Genomic DNA, 21,113 nt, shown 5'->3' with positions numbered 1-21,113 from the left:
ATTAAACTAACAATTAAAATTAATGATTAAGTTATCATATATAATAAAGAATACCAACTTGTATTGGGAATCCATAATTCAAATCTTGAAACGTTACAAAATCTTTTTCAATAGAAGCATGATTTTAGTAAAACTTTAGAACAAGACTTGTGACATATGTAAATCAATTCGTTTCAATAAGTATATTAAAGGAATGTTCTCTGTATTCTGTCAGAGTTCATATTAATTTAAAACTTTTAATGCAAGATTTTCGTTCTTTAACCTCGCGCATGGATTCTACGCAAGATGAGCTCGATTGACAGTACAGCTGATAGCTAATTTTTTAAATGTTCACGCGCGTAAAACTATTTATTACCAAAGATTTTCTCTCTGATACATATATATGTACATAATATATAATTTATATATAGATCTTCAAAATATGGTATACAAATTTTTATTATAAACTTAGGTATGAAAGTTAAAACAAGCAGCTTTAATTTTCGCTGTTTCCACTAGTTGTAATCTTTTGCTAATACATCGGTCATACAGTGAATTAATCCCTCTATTTCTCAAAAAAATTCAAATCATGAATTCAGATTAAAAAAATTATTCTGTTTTAAAAAGTGTACGGATACTTTCTACACTCATTGCCAGTGTCACTATATATATATGTGTGTAGTACCGAGTATATATAGCATATATATGTATATATACGTATAATATATAATACACCGAGCTGTGAGGAACGCGCTTGATGCTACGGCGCATTTGCCAGTATCAACGGTCTGCGTTTATCGACTATCGTGTGTCCCGTGGCAAATGCGATCCATTGACTTCAAGCGGAGGGATTCCCGTGGTTTTTCCGTAAACGCATGATGGACGTACAGAGCCAGTACAAAGGTGAGAGAAACCATTTCCTGATTTATTCGTCCTTGACAGGTGGACAAAACACGGTCCGACGCGAGCGAACCTAACGCGGTCCCTTATGAGAATAAGTTCCTACGAGCAAAATTAGGATTCGTTGAACCTAATGTTCTCGTTTACACATACACAGTTTAGTGCCAGTTGATTTCAACTTCCTTTTCATTCCTTCCGTTTTTTTTATTTTCCTGAGTTTTATCACTACAATTTGTAACGATGACATCCATGCGTAAATATGTGGCGAACCCAAGGATCGGAGTGTGTGTAAAAATTTTGTGAATCGAGTCGATCGTGTTTCTTGACAATTGATGTCTTTAATTCTTTTAACGCTTTCATTTCAATTAACTAATGATGTTATTCTCTGTCGAATGACTTGTTGGTGATTTGAACTAATATCTGCATATGTATTGAATTTTTTTATAACATGGCATAACATTGGACTGCCTTAATTAAACTGTTTACGGTTTTCATCGACAGCTCGCCATAAATAACAATCTTACTTATTTTCGTTGCGCTTGGCTCTGAACTTCCTGTCGATGGCGTACAATGCGCGTATTGATAAGCATTCGATTACATTGGTTTACGTTTTTGGAGGGAAAAAAGCTGTAGACGAAAATGTAAATAAACGTGTGCTAATTCATCGAGCGTGATTGCTCATTGTTTCGGTCGTAACGAAAAATAAATCAATTCTACTTTGCAATCTGCCCACTGTCACGGCTATAAACAGGGATTGTGCAATAAAAAATTGCGATAATGAAATTTGTTAATTCGACGATGAACGTGATTCATTTCATCGCAAAATTGTTAGTATTAAACCTTAACAGATGTATAATAATCTTTTTCACTATACTTTTAGTTTTAAAATTGCAGTTTTGGTACTGTATAAAGGCTTCATTTCAATCGAAATTAATGCATTTTGGTAAATGTGATAGAATAAAATTGTAATCATAATACACAATTAGAAGGAATTCTGCTATGACCTTAATTAATTGGGTTGAACTATCATGTTCGGTTCAATTTATTCAAATCATGGCATATAATAAATAAACTTCCTTTTGTGCAAAACTGAACAGACGCGATGTACGTTACTATCCTTTTTTATAGTTTTTATGATGAATATTGATGAATCAAGTTATATTTAACATTGGATCGTATGTTTTCTTACCTACTTATTTTCCATGTCAGAAGGATCTTTGTTCAAGTTTACGACGACGATATAAAAATCAATAATAGTAGGAAATCGAAAATAGAAATTATCATATCGTTAGTTATAAATATTGCATATGCGATTTATGTAAAAATACTTGAATCAATTATTTTATCATTACTCTTATAATGAGGCGATATTCTCGACTTATGAATAATAGTTTGGTATAACTTGTTGGAACATTGCACTTCACCTTTAATCTAGATCGACATTTAAAAAAGCTTTGTGTATGTCTACATGTTAGCATTTGGATTACACGTTCCTTCTAACATAACTTACTTAAGCCTTTAACCCGTTTATAGAGTTGTATGTTCGCATGACTAGTTAAAGCGTGGGATTATTTCTTTCTTAAACATAAAAGTATTTCTTTTTCATACTTAGACTGACCAATCAGAAATGACAAATATGAAGTCTTCAATATTTTCAATAGAACTGCAGTTTAAATTAATCATGAAAAATTGAAAATTGAAATAAAAAATTCATGTTGATAAAAATTCATGATGATTATGTGAAAATAAAAAAGTCCTGTTACGATGCTGTATGAAACTAGTCAGTAACGATAATTAATACTGATTTGTTAGCAAACTAAGTAACATATCTATGAGAATGTCAAATGTACGTTTCTAACGTTCAAAGATGAAAGATGTGATCAGACTCATCCGAGTAGAACAAGCATGATTCTACACGATAGCGTCATGTGTATAATAAAGAGGATAGGTACAGAGGTCGTGAATATATTATCGTCAATGTCAATGTCACGTTTTGTCCGTTTTAACAAGGAACAGTGTACATATTATCGATGCGAGTAAAACGAAACGTTAAAAGCATTTCGTAGTCGTATATTTAACTTAGATGAAGAATGCATTATAAAAGTTAAATAGGATCATGTACGATTGGAGGCGAAAACTTAGAAATAACAGAGTGTATATATCTTTGTATTTATGCAATTAGTAGATTTGCAGAAACATTGTCACAATTTTTTTTAAGTCGTTTAATTTCTCTACAGTATAATTAATTTGTAATTTATACAACATACAAATCCTATTCATACTTAATTAGGTTGATGAGTTCGAAATGACGTGTCGTTTGTTTCTACGATTTGAATGATCAACGTCTCAGTTTCTTACATTTATTTTTCAAATGCAGTTCTCACAAAAATTAGTGAAAATAAATTGGAGAACTCGGAATGATCTCCTTTCCTTCTTAATCTTCCTTGTCAAGATCGAAAAGTAAAATCGAACATTGCAGTCTGTTTTTTATTCACTATGTTTCAATGTTTTAAATAAATCGTACATCGCATCGCACGATTGTTATGAGTTCTGAGATATTACTTTTACATTGGTTTTGTATTACATTTAGGTTTTGTATTATACATTACAAATTTATTACATCGAAACTGAATCATCAAATTGTGACCTTCGCTTTTACTTGTTCTTGATAATAAATCTTCAATTGTGTTTTCAATGCAATATTCATGTTCACAGCAATGAAATTATTCAAGGATGTGTAAAAGTAATTGATAAATTATTCGAATCAAACACACGATATTCGCGTATTTTACATTTGAAGAAAAGGATATTTCACATGCACCGATCTGATAGAATCACTTTCGACATCAGATATTTAAAAGTGGCTGCACTTGGAATGTTGCACCACTGAACTTTATTTAAAAAAAGAGATATTTTTGAAAAATTCGATGAAAGGATATTTTGAAGTGGTAGGAACGAAGAGACGCGAAAACGGTGGAGGGGCGATTATATCGTCTGGAGCGTAGTCGAGGATGAAACAACGTGGGTTCGGCCAGTGCGTGTCAATCGTCGACGCGATGTTGAACGCGGTCAAACGAGTCTGAATTTGAAAAGTGCTAGTCTATACGAAAGTTGATTGAAAGTGTACGTTGTACATAAATACCTACCAGTTTCACGATGTCGCTGCTCGCAACGGTGTTCCGACGAAAAGGTATTACGTTGACCCGGAACAAAGGCGAGAATGCCATGGAACGTGAGTCAAGCGTGTTCCCTTTGCGGATTTACGTTGCGTCTCATAACTGTAAAAGCAATTTCTCTGTTTTACTTCATTCATAAGCGAATGAGGACGGAAAGGAACTTTTGGAAGAATTGCAATAAAAAAATATTTTTTTTCAATGCAAAGCATAAGCAAAATAGTATCCTTCGTCTTATGTCATCCATTTCTGGCACTTGTTTTCATCTGTACACGTGTTTCGATAAAATTAATTAGCAATCTCGAATTTTAAATAACGGAACATTCTTTTCGATTATAATACATTTCAATAATATAGGTATCCAAGAAGAAGAAGAAGAATATGTTGAACTTATAATATTAATCTCGTAGGTTTATATTTTTATTTCATTACAATAATACGTAAAAGACTTTCAACACATTACTATTAACATGTTAATGTATTATTGTTACTGATTTTTATGACTGTGTACAATTTGGATTCAAATTCGTAATCATAATTCTTTTTCAACTGTTTGTATCACAAATAACTACGGATGTTGTTATTAGAGAATTGGAACAACATTTTGGATAAGAGTCAATAGTGTCAAATGCATACATTGATACATTGACGTAAATATATGAGTCACATGTAACGAAGTACGGTGTTGTTTCGTGTCATTTTCAGTATTCTTGTCAATTGCAGTTCTGCTACATACAATCAATCTACAAATACGTATTCGACACTACTTGTCTGCTCGCTTTATTTACCAGTATATTCATATAAGTGGAATGCGAAGTTGGAATGCGATACTTCTTTAGATACACATGCTATAATACTAATAATGTTAATAAACTATGTATTGTCTACCAATAATATCGGCAATTTAAAAATAAATTCCTCAAAAATCGACGGACGTATTTACCGCGAGTGAAACTTCAATGTGTTTTCTGAACTCACGAAACTTTCACCCACTTGTTCTGATTCTATAGCAGATACATATTTGGTTCTAGCATGGTTTAAAGAGATAAAAATAATAACAAAAAATGAAAACGTTGTCCAACGATACATTGTAAACTACATAATCATAGAGCATTAAAATTGAACACAGACAAATTTCGCAACAAATTATATCTTGCTCGTTTATGGTTACTGCGCCGTTAATGTATTTTATAAATTCATCCCATCAGGTAATGCAAATAAGTGATTAATGAAATTACATAATAACGGTATTACGCATCAATTAAACTCTCGCGGCGAGCGATCTATAGTTATTTATTTTTAATTTATTTCGGTGATGAGCCTCGTTTAAAATATAATTTTGACTGATAAAAAGAGAAGAGAATATTAAGGAACAATGCGAAGAGTATTAAATATTAAGGAAAATGATCAAACTATGAAAGCGTCAAGGACATATTTTAATATCGTTCATGTGTAGTAAAGTGATTAATAGATAGGAGGCGAATATTACGATGTTTACTACGGTCTATCAAGTGGCGTTCATTTTAGGATTTAGTTAAATTTTTAAGCTTTTAAAATTTAATGTTTCGTTGTATTTTCAAAAAATTATAAAATATAAACAATTGGCTCTAATCTAAAAAAAAATTGAAAACACGATCATGAATTTGTAGAGCGCTCTGTATATGAAACAGTACTAATCGATTCATAATTACGTTACGATACGGGTCCAACAATTACTTGGTTCTTTACTCCGTACAAGCTGGTGTGTTCAAACAAGTTCGTAGCTAGCTTAACTTAGAATACTTAGATGCTATTCGTTGATACAACAACAAGCAAGGTATTATCTATGATCAGATTTACTACGGTAATCCTTATTGTTAGTCAAGTGCTCGTGCACCAGACGAATCTTTTATGTCGTCAAACTTCCATCGACCTCCTTTGACTGACCATAGATTTATATGTTCTTCTGGGTCAGCAGTCGTGAAAGTTATTAGACCGATGCGTATGAGGCTTCGTTAATAAAAAAAATATTTAGAAAAAATGAGAAATTGGGATGATTAGATTGGTGCGTATGAAGCGTCGTTTGTTTTTTAAATTTGCATTTCTCAGTTGCAAAACATGCCATCCTGTTTCCTCTCACGATCTATTATATTAAGGCAAATTGAATATGTGATAATTTGGAATGTATTAATAAAATTTATGCTAATTTTTATGCAAAACTTGTAAATAGATAAAACGAAATAGATTCCAAAGTTTTAAATAAAATATTCATCATATTGCATAATTGTTGTGAATTCTGAAATATTACTTTCAATTATATTACATTTGGACTGTATCCAAATTGAATCATTAACCCCTTCCGGTACGATATAATAATAAACTCAATGACGAGCTAGACTCGTCATTTTACCGGAAGGGGTTAAATTGTGAACTCTGCTTTTTCTTGCTCTAAGACAAAAAATCGCCAATTGTATTTATAATGCAATATATTTTAGGGATACGTAAGAGTAATCGACAAATTATTCGAAACAAATACGTGATATAAGTACATTGTATGTACAGGAACATCTATTACTTTTTAAGAAGACTCTGTTTTATGTGCACTAACCCAATATTTCATTTATAGCCATATAATAATTAAAGTGCAATTAGCATCATTCAATATCGAATTAAATTATTATCTATCGAACTGCGTGGATAATAATTCCATGTGAAAAATCGTTAAGTTCTTGATTGAACGCGAACGTGTTAAAAAGGGTAATTGTACGTAATCACTTGTATAAAAGGGCTAAAGTCGAGAGGCTGTTCAGTGCATTGTCGATCGAATCCGGGTTATCTTGTGTAACATCCTGTTATGCAAATGCTGCCTTTTCTGATCGCGATTTTGTTACATTTTTTTTTTAAATTAAATACAAAACATAAAAAGCGTAGATAAATAACTGTTCAACGGTATCAGCGATTCCTCATGATTATTAAACGCTGAATGAACTTACAATGAAGGTCATTTTACGCTGAGTCAAGACAAAATTCTTTTTTCCTCTTACAGTAAGACCCGCAAGCGGTGATGGCTGTAAGAATCAAACTCCGCCAACTCTGCTTTCGAGTTTGAGAAGCGTCCTTTTCGTAATCGGAACCGTAGTGATCGGTTTTGCTGCGCTCTGCAACTCACTTACATGGTAAATTTTCATATAAATTGAAATCTCCTATCTTCAGTGTTCCATTCAAACACATTTCACATGGATATGATGAGTCATTACGTATCACTCGTATCTTCATCATTTTCATTACACCTCGATCTTTCTCTTCGTTAGGCATTTACAGAGATTCTGGGGAGCCTCAGGCGACTTCTGGCAAGCCCAATGGGATAAAATTTTAGACAAACTAGGGGACGATCCTGTCACGCTCTGGGTGCATGGTACTCCGGAATAAAACAACCAAATATAAAGAATATTCCAAGATAAATGTTATTCAAAATGATAAAAGATCTTGACAATTGTCTATATAATATTCAAATAAAATAGCGCCGTAGCATTATCTAACTTGGAACATTCTATGTATTTATCAAATTGTATACATAATCTGAGGTGCAAGTATGAGCGTTTGAAATTGACGAGGACGCTTTCCAGGCTCGTTGGGGCTGACGTTCTTCGTGTACTGGTTCTTTGGGGGTATTTACACGATACTAGATATAACTAATCGGCCGGCCGCCTTGCGGAGATACAAAATACAGCCGGGTACAAACGAGCCAGTCGACACGAGGGAATTGTGCAAAGTGATCGTTCAAGTGCTATTCAATCAGATCATTGTTGGAGTTCCTCTGGCGTACGTCAGTTATCACTTTATGGAATGGCGCGCTTACCCCCCTGTACGCGAATTGCCGACCTTCCATTGGGTGCTAGTTGAAATCGCCATTCACATATTGTGCGAGGAAATTGCGTTTTATTACTCGCACAGGTACGGAATTTTTCTATTTATACGTATATTTTTTACGTCACACCTGTTTCATCTTTAATCATTTACAAATCGTGATTAGCTAGAAAATTTTAGAAAGCTTCATTTATTGTTGACATAAGGATGATCGTGATTATGTACCAGGAAAGATACGTAGAAGTTACTTCGAAACAATTAAATATCCAAAGCTTTAAATTTGTCTTTTGAAATAGATTAAAAATAATTATTTAGTGTATCCTATAAATTAAAAATTTTAGTATAATTTTTAGAATAATTAACATTTATTTTTAAATAACTTTTTATCGTAATTGATAAGAATCGTATAGTAGATGTTATCATATTAATGCGTAGTATAGTTATGTTTCACATATCTCGTTGTTGTAAATAAACTCCATTGTAAAAGTAAAATTACATTACAGATTTCTGCATAGCCGCTATCTATATAAATATATACATAAGCAGCACCATGAATGGACGGCCCCCATAGCTGTAACGTCGCTATATTGTCATCCCTTAGAACACATTGGCTCGAACTTATTACCACCGTTTTTGGGAGTATTCATCGTAGGTTCTCATGTGGCTACCGCTTGGCTTTGGTTCTCGCTTGCTATACTGTCTACATTAAACGCACATTCCGGTTACCATCTACCGTTCTTTCCATCCCCAGAAGCTCACGATTTTCACCATTTGAAGTAAGTAATTTTTGTACATTGTAAAAATCTCTATCTCAAACAACAAATATTATTTGGGAAAATATTCCTGTTTTATGTGTTAACGTTTAGTAGTATGCATATAATCAGGGTTCGTATGAAACTGTTAATTTTTATAACTTTTAAATCAATTTTTTCTGTTTTAAGAGAATTTTATATATTAACTCTTCATCTCTTTTTAAAAAGTATAGTTTTAACAATTATTTTATGTTCGATGAAAGTTCTGTTGGACTATATGTATAATTCTGAATACATAATGAAATACAAAATTTTAATAGTTTCATTTAAGCTCTGTATCTGTATAACACATTTAATGTTACACAGTAGTGTTTAGATATATAACTCAATTTAATGTTTACTTGAAGATAAAGCGTTTGAACATTAAATCATTTCAGATTCAACCAATGCTTTGGAGTCCTGGGGGTGCTAGATCGCGTTCACGGTACGGACACGCAATTTCGTAATTCCAGAGCTTATCAGCGTCACATAATGATGCTTAGCTTGATACCTCCGAGGGAAGCTTTCCCAGATGAAGTAAAATACAAATCTAAATAGAAAGTTTCATTGAGCATCGTGATTAAATCATGAAAGTTTGTTACGAAAATACGTTTAATATCAAAATGTGGTGTGAAATACTCCAACACGTGAAGCATACTGTTATTTTTTTATTAATCTTGATCGAGAACAATCGACCAATTGAATTTAGCGAGATGCGACAGAGATGATGTTACCCAATGGTTTATTGTTTAATCGATCAAGTTACGCTTTTCTGTATAGAAACTGCATACTTTCACGTATTCTCATCTCGTGAGCGGTTTCGTTTTATCGACGTAGTGATTGAATAATATATCCATTATTTATATAATTTTTTTATACAAAAATGCGCAACAAATGCAATTGTACGAATATTTTAACGAATGGTTCCCACGTGTAAGAACGATCGTTAGGATTTACGATTGTTTGGCCTTTTTTATTTTAATTCAGAAATATAAGAAAAATAATCCCTAAAATATTATGAAAATTATACTGTATAACTTCAATGGACGAATTTTAGGTTGTTAGAATAGCTTTTTTATAACAAAATATACTGCTGCGAAACTTACGTTAGAACTATATATCGAATGTTTCGTCTGGATATTATCTTGTTATAATTAAATGGTATAGCAATATTCTGAAAAACATCTACTTCACAAAATTATGGTTGTATTGAGAATACAACATTTGAGATGGAACTATTTGTGACAATTACTATTTTTATATTTAATTCAATAATGAAAGCAATGACTTAATATAAATTTAATCTAATAATAAGAGGATATTAATATCGTAGTATTATAGAGAAGAGTATTATTGTTCTAGATTGTTATAAATTATCAAAGATTGTGCACTTTAAAAGCTTTAAATTTGCAAAATAAATTAAATCGATCTACTTGAAGTCGTTAAAAATATTGACATCCAATGATCACGTTCTCCTCTAAATTAAAATTATGTGTAACACAGAAAACCGTTAATCAAATCACGGAATAGATCCGTTGTCGATTCTTTTCTTTTCTATTATATACATAAAAAAATAAATTTAATTTATCCGACACGGATGTGATCCAAAAATTGAAAATGTGTATCGGATTCTTGAAGACGACAGATTATTCCATTTTATCTTATTTATTCGTCATTACAAAATCTGTAAATTAAATTTATTGTTAATACGAACGATTTTATGTACGTACATAAAAAATTTTAATAAAATATTAAAATCCATATATCACAAGGTTTCCTTTATAAGTAAACAGTGTAGAAAATAATCAAACACTCTCAATTACAAGTATTTATATTTATATAAGAATATGAGTGATTTTTTTACATACATATAAAAATAGTTATTGCTTTATTACATCTGAACAAGATATCAATTTTCCGAATACTAAACAAATAAGCAAATTCATAACATTTCATTATCACTAATTATTCTATTGAGTACTTAGCAACAAGTTATAATACACGCAATAATTGATTTTTAAAATTAATTTAATATGTTCACTATTTTTGCGTCTCTGTATTGCATCTTCACGTCTAAATATTATTTTTGCATTTAATCATACCTTAATATATACAAAATACAGTTAAAGCCTTTCCTTGCTTCATTTATAGAATGTCAAAAATATCAATATTAGGATTGTTATTTCCATATTGTCTTTCCTGTACACTATTTATCTAAAATTACAAGTATGAATATGTTCCAATTTTAAAAACAAACGATAATAATAAATCTCATATAAAGGCAGTAGCATGATAAAAATACAGAGTAAAGCAAGCTGCAATAAAACAAGAAATTTATAACCATTTATATAAGTGATAAATGTAATCAATGGCAGGATAAGTCAATTGCCTGTGTACGTTGTACATATGTATAAGAGTATTGGGTTGGTGGATATAAAGCGTCGAATGATGTGCACCAACCTAATAGCGTCTTGATTTAACATTCTAAGGAATTTCACTTTTGCAAATACTAATCATTGTATATCCCATCAATGAGGAAATCCATTCTGCGGTAGTGTCTCTTATCCCAACAATCTCTACATTGCTTATAAACCATGTACAGAATAGCACCCAATACAGGCAAAGCTATGAGTGTAACAATAACTGGTAGAACACAATCAATTTTCTTTGGCATTCCTAAGCGTGAACCCTTAGTATGGGGTATAAATGCTTCTTTATCGCTATTAGGTCCTACTACTGTTGCAGTCGGTTTAGGTTTATGTTCTTGAACCGTGGATGCTGTTACCGGAGCATTTGTTAATATATTTCTTTGTGTTACATCTGCAGAAGTATTATTTACAACAGTTGAAGCATTATCAATGTGTTTGTCAGTAATACTTGATTTGGAGTTATACATATTTGTGTTAATTTTATCTTTATTATGAGTATCGCTTGGTACTGTTGAAAGTTCAACCACTGGCTTCGTATCATCAGATGATACAACTTCAACAGAAGAAGTATTATCCCTTTTATCGTTTGCACCTTTCCTTGATACTATTTTAGAAATATACTTTTTTTGTTTCTCATACTGATTATCTTCTTCTTCCTTTGACAAATTAGTTTGTATATTTAAAGTCAAGTGGGAAGTAGTAGATGTTTGCTGAGTATTAGGATTGATTGGAATTGGACCACCTTCTCCTGCAACTGAAGGAGTGGCAACATACTGCTGCAATAATATTTACATCTTCATCAAGGTATTCACACCAATTTAATTATTAATGTAATATGCAACTCAAGGTAAAGAACTATTTTTAAAGAATTCGCCTTAAACTTAAATCTATGTGTTCGTTATGATTGTCAAATAAAATGATTACATACGTTCTGCGTTTTCGTTGAATTAGTCGATTCAGGCGTAATTTCAGCTGAAATTCGATGTTCAGTTTTGGTTGCATTATCTGTAAGTCTTGCATTTAACGCGGACGTCAAATTCGTACCATCTGTTTTAATTTCATCGCTAACTGATAAGGTTAGAAGAGATACGAGCCATATAAACAGAGTCAAGCGATGGAAATTCTGCATCATGATGAAACTTTTAACTTATAGAACCACGTTTCGCGATGTTACTGATCGTACATAAATCCGGTTTTAAAAGTTTTGTAAAAGTATAGAAAAACTAAAAAATAAAAGTGGCCTCAACCACTAAGAAACTGATCGCTCCATCGCAAACACGACGAACAGTTGCGTAAAAATGTCCATGTAGGAAAGCACATCACACCAACCAGTTCACACTATTTCGAGTGAGTGATTATATTGTTTTCTTACCGCGAGCTACATATTTCATTCAAATTTATGTAATTTAACATTAGTGCTTGCGATAAAAAATTCGTTTCGTAACTTTATCTAAATTTTTACTCCATAAACAGGTCATTTTGAAAATGTACTGAGTACGTAAATGCCTATATACATAGAACTTGAAAAGACTTGATAGATACGATATTATACAGATAAGTTAATATCCGTTTTCTTCAAAATTACTGCGCAAATCACCGAGGAGAAATCCTCGATGCGCAAATGTACTACACCAAGGCTTTTGTGACTGTATAACCAGATATTACAAATGTTTTATTTTGTATAAAAATCTGCAGTCTATTTCTGAATAATATACAGAGATATATATAATTTCGAAAAAACGAGGTTTAGTTTATTATGATAAATGAAACAGTATTATACATGATTGATATCATAAAAATCAGTGAATCCCTCACGTAGATCTAAAAATTATGAGAAGTGTCTTCATCATTATCTGTTGTCTGCTGTCCAGAAGATTAGTTTTATCATAAAAATTCTCTACATAATGTACTTATCTTCATAAAATCTTTTGATATGATATGCGTTATACAAGATATACGACCAAATTCTGTTGCGCTTTTGATAAAACTGCATATTATCACAAGCCATAAAACATTACAAACACTACGCTTTTTCGCGTACTCATTCACATATCATATCTGAGCAGCTATCCATAATACAAATGCCTATACATATGCCTTTGCTTTCGTATAAAAAAAATGATAAAACAAAACTTTTAAATACGAATCTTATCAACATGAGTGTATTAAAAACTGAAAGGAATAATATTACATACAATTAATCTGTAATGAAGTGATAGTTTCTCTGAATGTAGTTAGCATTTTGGTAAATTATATTTATCGATATCATTGTATCTACATACGTAGAAATCAAATTATTATAATCATAATCTTGGCACTTAAGATACGTAAACACAAATTGTAATTTGACTATTTTATTTTAAACCTTTGTACATAAATATCATTGTTCAACATATTTATATGTAGTCCAAACGCTACTTTTGTTAATATAAACTTGTGTTATCGCAATTTACGTGTTATAGAAAGGATATGTCATGATAAATTAATGATGCTATCAAATCCATCGCACACAGCTTATTAAAGGAATGATAAAAGTATTGCCTAAAATTGTGTGTTTCTGATAACGGGAGTACGAGTTTCTGGCTAAAGTAGATTAATTAGGTAATCATTTACGGTTTCGATCTTTATCATTGGATTAGTTGGATTTTAAGTTTTACCCATCCTGATTTTAGCATTCCTCGTTTTGCCAATGATTTCAAGCACATATCTCGTTCACGGGTAAATATTACCCAACAATAAGTTTAATTCGAACTGATTAAATTTTATCGATACGGATCAATTAATCATCAAGAATCTTATCTCTGTCCCTCTGATATCTTTACCGTAATATCGGAAAATATTTTCAATTATCATGATTGTTTATAGATACTACGAATTAGTGCAAATTATACAGACTGAGATACAGGATGTCTTAAACGTAGATAGCTAAACTGTAGCGGGTTAATTAACATCTAAAAAGAAGGAAGAGATGTTATACAAAGTTTGTCAGGAAACGCTTTGTTACAGAGTTACAAATAGATATTGGATGCAAAGAATGGGTATGATTATGAGAAGCCACCGCAAGAAGATACATTTCAAAATGTTGTAAATTTTTTGTTTCGGAACTCCTAGTAGAAACTGGCCTAATACGAAATGTATAGTTGTAGTAGTCACATATATCATATTTGTTTTTAACTTTAACAAAGCATTTCTCATTTTTGGATGTAGATTAAGCTCTCTCAGCTTGGCCGTCTAACTATGAGTTCCGGACACCCTGCAAATGTATTTATCATTTGCGATAATTAATTTATATCCAATCATGTTTAACAAAATTTAGCACCAATTTGCGTAATCGCTCGACGAATAGTTGGTTGCCACAATGCTCGAGCATCACTGATTGCAACTTGTCTACGTTGAAATCGCTGATGTCTTTTACGTCCAGTGTGAGCACCTTTATCATGAAACTCACGTGGACGAACTCATTTTTGGCATCCTCGGCCAATTTCGCTCTGAAGTCTTCTTTGCTAAACACGTTCGTGTTACATTTCATTTTCGTCAATACGTTGATCATAGTCTCGTAGTACAGATCGAACAGATTTTCGGCCTGATCGTCTACAACATCAGGCTCCACGCTCGAGTACACGAAGAAGAGCAGATCGCGAAGAGGGCTTGCGCAAAGATAAATTTGAAAGTCGACGAATTTCACGTCGTCGATCTTTCCTTTCTCGCTGCGATGGAACATGATGTTGTTCACCCAGAAGTCGGAGTGAATGATAGTCGACCACGGTTCGCGAACTTCCTCCGCCCAAAGCTTCTCCAGGGTAAATCCCGATAGGATTTTATCGCAACGTTCGTAGTGAGGGCTCATCTCTGGATCCTGTTGAATCGTGTTCAACACCACCTTGAACATGTCTTCCGCAGTGCCTTCTGCCTGCAAGGCCTTCGCGTACATTTTGAATATCTCGTACATACCGGGCTTCTTCTCCTTCGTGGCCATACCTAAAGCGTGAAATCTCGCTAAGGCCTTTACAGCTAGTTCTGCATGCTCTAGATCGTAACCTGAGTAAAAAAATCAAATAAATCGCTTTCTTAAACTTATCTCCAATCGAACGTTATAATTGTTATACGGAGTGATAGATGATACAATCGAGAAGGGAGTGATACTACATCAAACATATAACACGGAAATGTACAGTAAAAATTTTCATATGAGGCTTTATTTTTGAGAAAATCATATTGCCTGCACCTTTAGTTCTATCGCCATTGTAGTAACCCTTGACCTTCAAGTTCTCCATCAGAATAACAGCATTGTCGTCGAATTCACCGTCCGCTTGCAGGGACAGTCTAGATCCGTAAAATTTCGCCAGGACATCGAACACCTCGTTCTTCCTGAAGCCACATTCCAGTTCCAGTTTATTGTAAGCCGGCATGATCGATTCGTACATGAAGATCTCCTTCGTGAACGTGCGGGGACTGTTGAAGACTTTTCTTTGGAATTCCGTCGGCGGAGGCATTTTCGCGATCAGATGAAGTTCCTCTTCCTTCCCGGTCTTCTTGTTCTTCAAATTAACGACGACCTTCATTATAGTGCTACCATAATTTTCTCCTGGCGGTAGCAACAATTTATTGGTGAAACTTTCAACGACCAAGTCCTTGTCGATCTTCTCGGATAAAATTGGTTCAATGTCACGGAGCACAATCTCCTTCATTTCATGTTCAGCGTCAGTCATTATGACAATTCAAGTAGTTTTAATCGAAAACGAAACAGAATATTCTATTTCTCTGAACTGCGGTCAGTCACAACCGGTGGAACTATCGTGAATAAACTCTGTACGTTTATCAGTATCGATTAAATTTATAAGATCTGTTAGATCGGCTAGATTTTTAGATCCACGCTCTTATCAATTAACTCGGCGCACGTATTATCACACATTCGTAGGCAATACACGTGTCTCTATACTGTTCGTTTTTGCAAGAAAGTAAGGTATCAAAATCAGGCAAGTATTTTAAGTATTGTATCACAATTCCACTTATCTCCGGTGCCATGTCACTCCGTGATAGGATCGTTCTTCCAAGCGATCTCTCCGAGTCATTATCACCGCGTCGATTTGTCCTAGATTTTAAGAGGGGAGTCTACGTTTTTAAATAATGTATGAACTCATAGCGCTTCAGCTAAACAGCTTTGTAAACATGCTGTCGCTTGTGTACTGATTTATGAATTAATCTATGTTCTTTTAAGCATAAAGAGTAAGACAAGCTAAACTTCTAATTCTACTTTTTAAATAAATTAGTAAATCGAGAAACAATTATTTGATTTCATGTAATCTCGAACATTGTAATCGGAAAGAGACGCTTAAATAGAACATTATTATATTTCTATTCTCTATTCGCTATTTCTCGGAATTCACATGAATAAGCGATCCGTCAACTCACTTGCCGCACGGGATACTTGATAGTATTTCCTCTCTGATAGTATACAATGAATTTTCATTTTGATCTATGAAAAATGAGATGGTTGCAATTTTATCATGACATTGATAATTGTTATTGTACTTGCAAGGTCTGATCTAAATAACTATATATATAAAGACTACTGTCAATTTCTTTTATGAAGAAATCGATAATTATCGAATAAGTTTATACCTAAGATAGGAAAATATTTTATCAAGTTTATTTATAAAAAGTATAATGGTACAAAAATACGTCGTTTATTCATTTTTAAGCTGAAAATAGAAGTAGTAAATAACATTACATTAATACATTTTATTAAAAACAAGTATGTATGTATATCTCATGAGGCTCGCATATCGAGTACTTTTTTAAGTAATATACACTCTTCAGCATCCAACATCAACATCAAACCTTCAGATCCATACTTTTAAGATTTTTAATTCAAGTTTTTATATATATATATATATTTCTTCATATACGCATAACAATAATATTTTTCATCCTTTATGCAATCGACATCTGTCCGAGTTTGCTATGGCAATCACATAAATTCTGTAAAGAACAACTAGGTTTAGATTCTGTCACAATTTTTTCTAGCTCTTTCATAAAAGCATTATGCAAAGTAATGATATTTCAGGATATAGTGCCATGGATTTTTAAACAGTTAAAAAAGTATTTGTACAAGAAATAGCATTATATAGAGAGTATCCAAAATACAGACGGCCCAACTGCGAGAGCTTAATCTACAAAGTTTATATACATTTTTCTTCTCTGTAAACCTAGATTAGACCTTCGCAGTTTGACTGTCTAAGTTCGAGACACTCTGCATCTACAGAAGGTATTACTACTGAAATAAATTCGGGAACAGGATAAGGATTTTCAATTCGGTTTAGGTACTTTGGAAAAAAAGCAAGAATTATGCAATGCTGAAGCAATAACTACCATTTTAACTGTTTTGCATTGAACGACGGGGGATTGCATCTCCATCCTCCTCAATTAACTTATGATGTACAGCACTGAGGGCCTACGTTTCATACAATATTCAGACCATTTTAATGAAAAATTTAAAAATAAAAATGTTTTTAACAGAATTTGAATAAAATTTAATCATATACCTTAAAATACTTTACTGTCTTCACGCGCAGTTCTAGCGTCGCGTCTTCATCACAGATAATTATCGTGTGAGGATGTTGTTGGAAAGCTGACACCGTCCACATATGATTAATCCCTTCCTCTATTGCCTTGTAAAGGGCAAATGCTTTATGGGATCCTGTAATAAGGATCATTACCTCCTTAGCATCCATTACTGTACCAACACCAACGGTAAGTGCTTGCTTTGGTACTTTGGAAATGTCATTTCCAAAAAATCTTGCATTAGCTTCTAACGTATCCTGAGCCAATGTTTTGACTCTTGTACGTGAAGCTAAAGACGAGCCTGGTTCATTGAAAGCTATGTGACCATCCGGTCCGATACCTGTCGAACAACAGTCTGTTAGATATAAGATAAATTTTTCATTTGCTATTTATTTGTTATTTTATAAAATTTATATACCACCAATAAACAATTCAATGCCACCAGCTTCTTTAATCTTTTTTTCAAAATTATCACATTCCTTTACTAGGTCTGGTGCATTACCATCAAGAATATGTACATTTTGAGGATCTATATCTATATGTTTAAAGAAATTATTATACATATAATAATGGTAAGATTCTGGATGATCCCTGGGTAAGTCAACATACTCATCCATATTGAAAGTTTTTACATACTTGAAGGAAACTTTTCCAGCTTTATAATATTCTATAAGCTTTCTGTACATTCCCAACGGTGTACCACCTGAAAAGTGATAAGCATTTAAGTGCTGTTGACCTCAACTAAAAGAAATAAGTTTTTCTCCTGTCCGCAGTATGGAAAAAAGAGAAAGTATACCTGTTGGAAGTCCAAGGACAAAGTACTTATTTTCATTCGGTTGAAAATCAGTGATTCTTTTTAAAACATATTTCGCAGACCATTCTGCCACGTAGTCCACTGTATCACAGATCACTAACCGCATTTTTAATTCGCGTTTTAAATTTAAAAACACTGCAAAACGCTATAAAATTTATCTAGTTAGAAAATGTATTTGTAAGTCATAAAGAAAAAGATGTAGTGTAAAAGATAATGTGAAAAATTGCATACATAATTTGTTGACTAGTCATTAAGAATCGCAAACAGGAATACGACAAATAATATTTAATTTGATTGATTATAAAGCGGTACGTTATATTTCTCCGATAGAAATACGAGGGCGTCTGCAGAGATATCTTCACGGCAACGACCTTTTATCTGAACGAGTACAGAAAATTACAACCCACGTCACTTGTATAATAATATCTTATTTCCCTTTTTTTTTTAATTAAACGTAATTATTCAAATCTTATTCCTTGCGTTTACTATGTAATAATTCTAATAATTTTAATTTAAAAAAACAACAAATTTATTATTTTAATATCTAAAAAGGTCTTTAATTATATGCCTTTAAATTGCCTATTTAAACTAAGGAATTTAAATATATGACTTTTGAATATACTTTCAAGGCCCATTTTAAAGGTCAATAACCAATGGTCGTTGCCCTTTTAAAACACATATGCCAAATATAATTGATAAATATGAACGTGTACAGAAGTATGGTATTTTTGTCATGATTATATTCTACAATGAATACAGCTCAAGGTTGCCGCAAAAAGCATACGAAACAATAAAAATGTTCATACGAACCTGAAGAAGAATTCTGTACCGCTTTTACAGTGGTCAACCAGTGACTGTTACTGGATCAGCTGACTCGTGACTAACCCAGCCCCAACCTCGAGCCTTTGTTACCTTTATAACAGATTATTTAACATACCACTTATAGATATGCTTATATGTATACAATACTTGAAAATACATTTCTTATACAAGAAATTGATCCACTCACATTCAGGTTAAAATCCGTAAAATGATACTGCTAAAAATAAAAACTCAGTATTATACTAGGCAATTTTAACAGATAAATGATTCCGTTTATTTCCCGAAATAGGATTTCTACGTTTTTATTACTTTCATATTAAAAAATTTCGTATTCATATATTATATTGATCATGATATTAATACACGGGGTATGTAGGTTAATTGACCAATATATAACTGAGATATATTGGTTAATTTTGTACAGTGCGTTTATGCTCGATTATCTGTTTTAATATAAGTACTTGAAATTTTTAAATACGCGATTATTGCCAAAAGTCCCACAGCCTATACTTAAAAAAGCTATATTCAAAGTATACAATGGATCTATTTATGATTATTTTAAATACATTATATTCAAATGACAAATGTTAAACAATTTATTTTCCATTCCGTCCTCTAGTTCCTATTGTACGTGTCATGTGGAAGAGGAGAAAATTGCCCTAAATTGTAGTTTTATTTCTTATCCTATTATATAATATCTTATTATATCCCTTATTATTTTATCTTTATATATAATCTCTTATTATATCTTCTTTCATTAGTATTATTTAATAATTGAACGACGTATAGAGTTTTTATGATATTATAAACATGTATCGTGAGTGCCTCACGAAAGTGTTGCAACGTTGTGGAGTATAAAGGTATAGTAAGTAAAGTACTTTATGTACACAAATTTACAAATTTATTTACACAAGTATATTTGCACAGGTACATCTAACTGAACAAACGTTCAACTAGTGCCTTTCGAGTAGCTAAGCCGCTCAAAGGTCGAATACTTGCGGAGTACACTTTGTTTTCTTTACAGTCTGATAACGAATACTGGCCATGTGTCATATTCTTCACTGGATTTAGAATTTGGCGGGAATGTGCACCAAATGGTCTTGGTCAAGGATATGCCTGCAAAGTTAACTTTCAGTATTTCTTATGTTGTGAAAAAGATCGTTTGTATTAGCTGACTGATAACGACACAATGACAGACGTAACGATAAATAACGTTGTTGTAAGTTTTCCTTTTAAACCATACCGTGTGCAAGAAGAATATATGGCTAAAGTGATCGAGTGTCTTCAAAATAGTAAAAATGGTGTATTGGAATCACCGACCGGTACAACGGAGTCACTTCTTTATTGTATACGTTATTAGCGATGAAAATTTTGGATTTGACTTGAAAATTAATGTTTCAGGTACGGGAAAAACGCTCAGTCTTCTATGTTCTTCTTTAAGTTGGTTATTAACAAAAAAAGCTCAACTACAAGCAGAGTCGTTAGTTGGGGCTATCGAGAAACCCGACTTTGGTGGACACTTTTTCAAGCAATTAAGTAATGGACTGAAAGATGGTGCAGGGGATCAATCTCCCAACTTGAATTGGGCTGCGCCCAAAATTATCTATGCATCCAGAACACATTCTCAGCTTTCGCAGGCAATGCAAGAATTGAAAAAGACCACGTATAAACATGTAAGCACAGCTGTGACAGGATCAAGGGATCAACTTTGTATACATCTAGAGATTTCCAAAGAAACAAATAGTGCAAATAAGATATACATGTGCCATTCTAAAGTAAAGTCCACAACATGTTT

At 32.6% G+C, this 21,113-nt stretch overlaps 5 protein-coding genes and 1 long non-coding RNA gene across 13 annotated transcripts in view; 3 read left to right on the top strand and 3 right to left on the bottom strand.

Moving 5' to 3' along the window:
- Positions 1-748: 748 nt before the first annotated feature.
- On the top strand, positions 749-10,127 carry LOC108624754 (fatty acid hydroxylase domain-containing protein 2). 3 transcript variants are annotated; one of them, XM_018024267.2, is made up of 6 exons: positions 749-882; positions 7,078-7,207; positions 7,343-7,446; positions 7,658-7,985; positions 8,402-8,674; positions 9,088-10,127. In XM_018024267.2, exons 1-6 carry the CDS (start codon positions 855-857, stop codon positions 9,245-9,247), a joined length of 1,023 nt encoding a protein of 340 aa, XP_017879756.1. In that variant the 5' UTR covers positions 749-854; the 3' UTR covers positions 9,248-10,127. The 3 variants fall into 3 exon arrangements, with proteins under 3 accessions (XP_017879756.1, XP_017879754.1, XP_017879755.1); XM_018024265.2 differs by lacking the exon at positions 749-882 and adding an exon at positions 3,529-4,111; XM_018024266.2 differs by lacking the exon at positions 749-882 and adding an exon at positions 3,531-4,069.
- Positions 10,128-10,660: 533 nt separating this feature from the next.
- On the bottom strand, positions 10,661-12,447 carry LOC108624755 (uncharacterized). 2 transcript variants are annotated; one of them, XM_026813356.1, is made up of 2 exons: positions 12,047-12,447; positions 10,661-11,891 (listed from the first exon to the last, which is right to left on the bottom strand). In XM_026813356.1, exons 1-2 carry the CDS (start codon positions 12,248-12,250, stop codon positions 11,199-11,201), a joined length of 897 nt encoding a protein of 298 aa, XP_026669157.1. In that variant the 5' UTR covers positions 12,251-12,447; the 3' UTR covers positions 10,661-11,198. The 2 variants fall into 2 exon arrangements, with proteins under 2 accessions (XP_026669157.1, XP_017879757.1); XM_018024268.2 differs by having other exon boundaries at positions 10,661-11,894; positions 12,047-12,431.
- On the top strand, positions 11,859-17,639 carry LOC113464302 (uncharacterized). Of its 2 annotated transcripts, none has more exons than XR_003389136.1 (2): positions 11,859-11,922; positions 17,332-17,639. It is a non-coding gene; the product is annotated as an uncharacterized LOC113464302 (long non-coding RNA). The 2 variants fall into 2 exon arrangements; XR_003389135.1 differs by lacking the exon at positions 11,859-11,922 and adding an exon at positions 12,379-12,465.
- LOC108624753 (uncharacterized) lies at positions 13,457-16,156 on the bottom strand. Its single transcript, XM_018024264.2, has 2 exons — positions 15,344-16,156; positions 13,457-15,156 (listed from the first exon to the last, which is right to left on the bottom strand). The coding sequence occupies exons 1-2, from the start codon at positions 15,825-15,827 to the stop codon at positions 14,405-14,407; spliced, it is 1,236 nt and encodes a 411-aa protein (XP_017879753.1). The 5' UTR covers positions 15,828-16,156; the 3' UTR covers positions 13,457-14,404.
- On the bottom strand, positions 16,747-20,028 carry Oscillin (glucosamine-6-phosphate isomerase Oscillin). Of its 4 annotated transcripts, XM_018024280.2 has the most exons (7): positions 19,506-20,025; positions 19,307-19,408; positions 18,479-18,641; positions 18,101-18,385; positions 17,664-18,022; positions 17,491-17,572; positions 16,747-17,100 (listed from the first exon to the last, which is right to left on the bottom strand). In XM_018024280.2, exons 3-6 carry the CDS (start codon positions 18,600-18,602, stop codon positions 17,495-17,497), a joined length of 846 nt encoding a protein of 281 aa, XP_017879769.1. In that variant the 5' UTR covers positions 18,603-18,641; positions 19,307-19,408; positions 19,506-20,025; the 3' UTR covers positions 16,747-17,100; positions 17,491-17,494. The 4 variants fall into 4 exon arrangements, with proteins under 4 accessions (XP_017879769.1, XP_017879771.1, XP_026669158.1 ...); XM_018024282.2 differs by lacking the exon at positions 17,491-17,572 and having other exon boundaries at positions 19,506-20,028; XM_026813357.1 differs by having other exon boundaries at positions 19,307-20,025.
- Positions 20,029-20,033: 5 nt separating this feature from the next.
- The window catches only part of Rtel1 (Regulator of telomere elongation helicase 1), a 3,419-nt gene continuing 2,339 nt past the window's right edge, over positions 20,034-21,113 (top strand). Inside the window, exons 1-3 of the mRNA XM_026813331.1 lie at positions 20,034-20,178; positions 20,246-20,640; positions 20,720-21,109. Coding sequence (XP_026669132.1) covers positions 20,508-20,640; positions 20,720-21,109 — 523 coding nt within the window. The 5' untranslated portion in view covers positions 20,034-20,178; positions 20,246-20,507. The remainder of the gene's footprint in view (positions 20,179-20,245; positions 20,641-20,719; positions 21,110-21,113) is intronic.

Source organism: Ceratina calcarata, unplaced genomic scaffold (genome assembly GCF_001652005.2).
Source record: "Ceratina calcarata isolate Rehan_Ccalc_2016 unplaced genomic scaffold, ASM165200v1 scaffold328.2, whole genome shotgun sequence".
NCBI classification, from domain to species: Eukaryota; Metazoa; Arthropoda; class Insecta; order Hymenoptera; family Apidae; genus Ceratina; species Ceratina calcarata.
Note: the sequence above shows the minus strand (reverse complement) of the source record. Positions and strands in the feature narration are given on the sequence as shown.

Bases quoted from the DNA above. Each gene is read 5' to 3' on its own strand.
- LOC108624754 (XM_018024265.2), top strand. From the start codon at position 4,036: ATGTCGCTGCTCGCAACGGTGTTCCGACGAAAAGGTATTACGTTGACC. The intron at 4,112-7,077 runs GTGAGTCAAGCG...TTCCTCTTACAG, and splicing joins AGGCGAGAATGCCATGGAAC to TAAGACCCGCAAGCGGTGAT. The intron at 7,447-7,657 runs GTACTCCGGAAT...GACGCTTTCCAG, and splicing joins TGTCACGCTCTGGGTGCATG to GCTCGTTGGGGCTGACGTTC.
- LOC108624755 (XM_018024268.2), bottom strand. From the start codon at position 12,250: ATGATGCAGAATTTCCATCGCTTGACTCTGTTTATATGGCTCGTATCT. The intron at 11,895-12,046 runs GTATGTAATCAT...ATATTATTGCAG, and splicing joins ATTCAACGAAAACGCAGAAC to CAGTATGTTGCCACTCCTTC.
- LOC108624753 (XM_018024264.2), bottom strand. From the start codon at position 15,827: ATGACTGACGCTGAACATGAAATGAAGGAGATTGTGCTCCGTGACATT. The intron at 15,157-15,343 runs GTGCAGGCAATA...TTTTTTACTCAG, and splicing joins CAATGGCGATAGAACTAAAG to GTTACGATCTAGAGCATGCA.
- Oscillin (XM_026813357.1), bottom strand. From the start codon at position 18,602: ATGCGGTTAGTGATCTGTGATACAGTGGACTACGTGGCAGAATGGTCT. The intron at 18,023-18,100 runs GTATATAAATTT...GTTGTTCGACAG, and splicing joins CATTGAATTGTTTATTGGTG to GTATCGGACCGGATGGTCAC. The intron at 17,573-17,663 runs GTATATGATTAA...TATGAAACGTAG, and splicing joins AGACAGTAAAGTATTTTAAG to GCCCTCAGTGCTGTACATCA.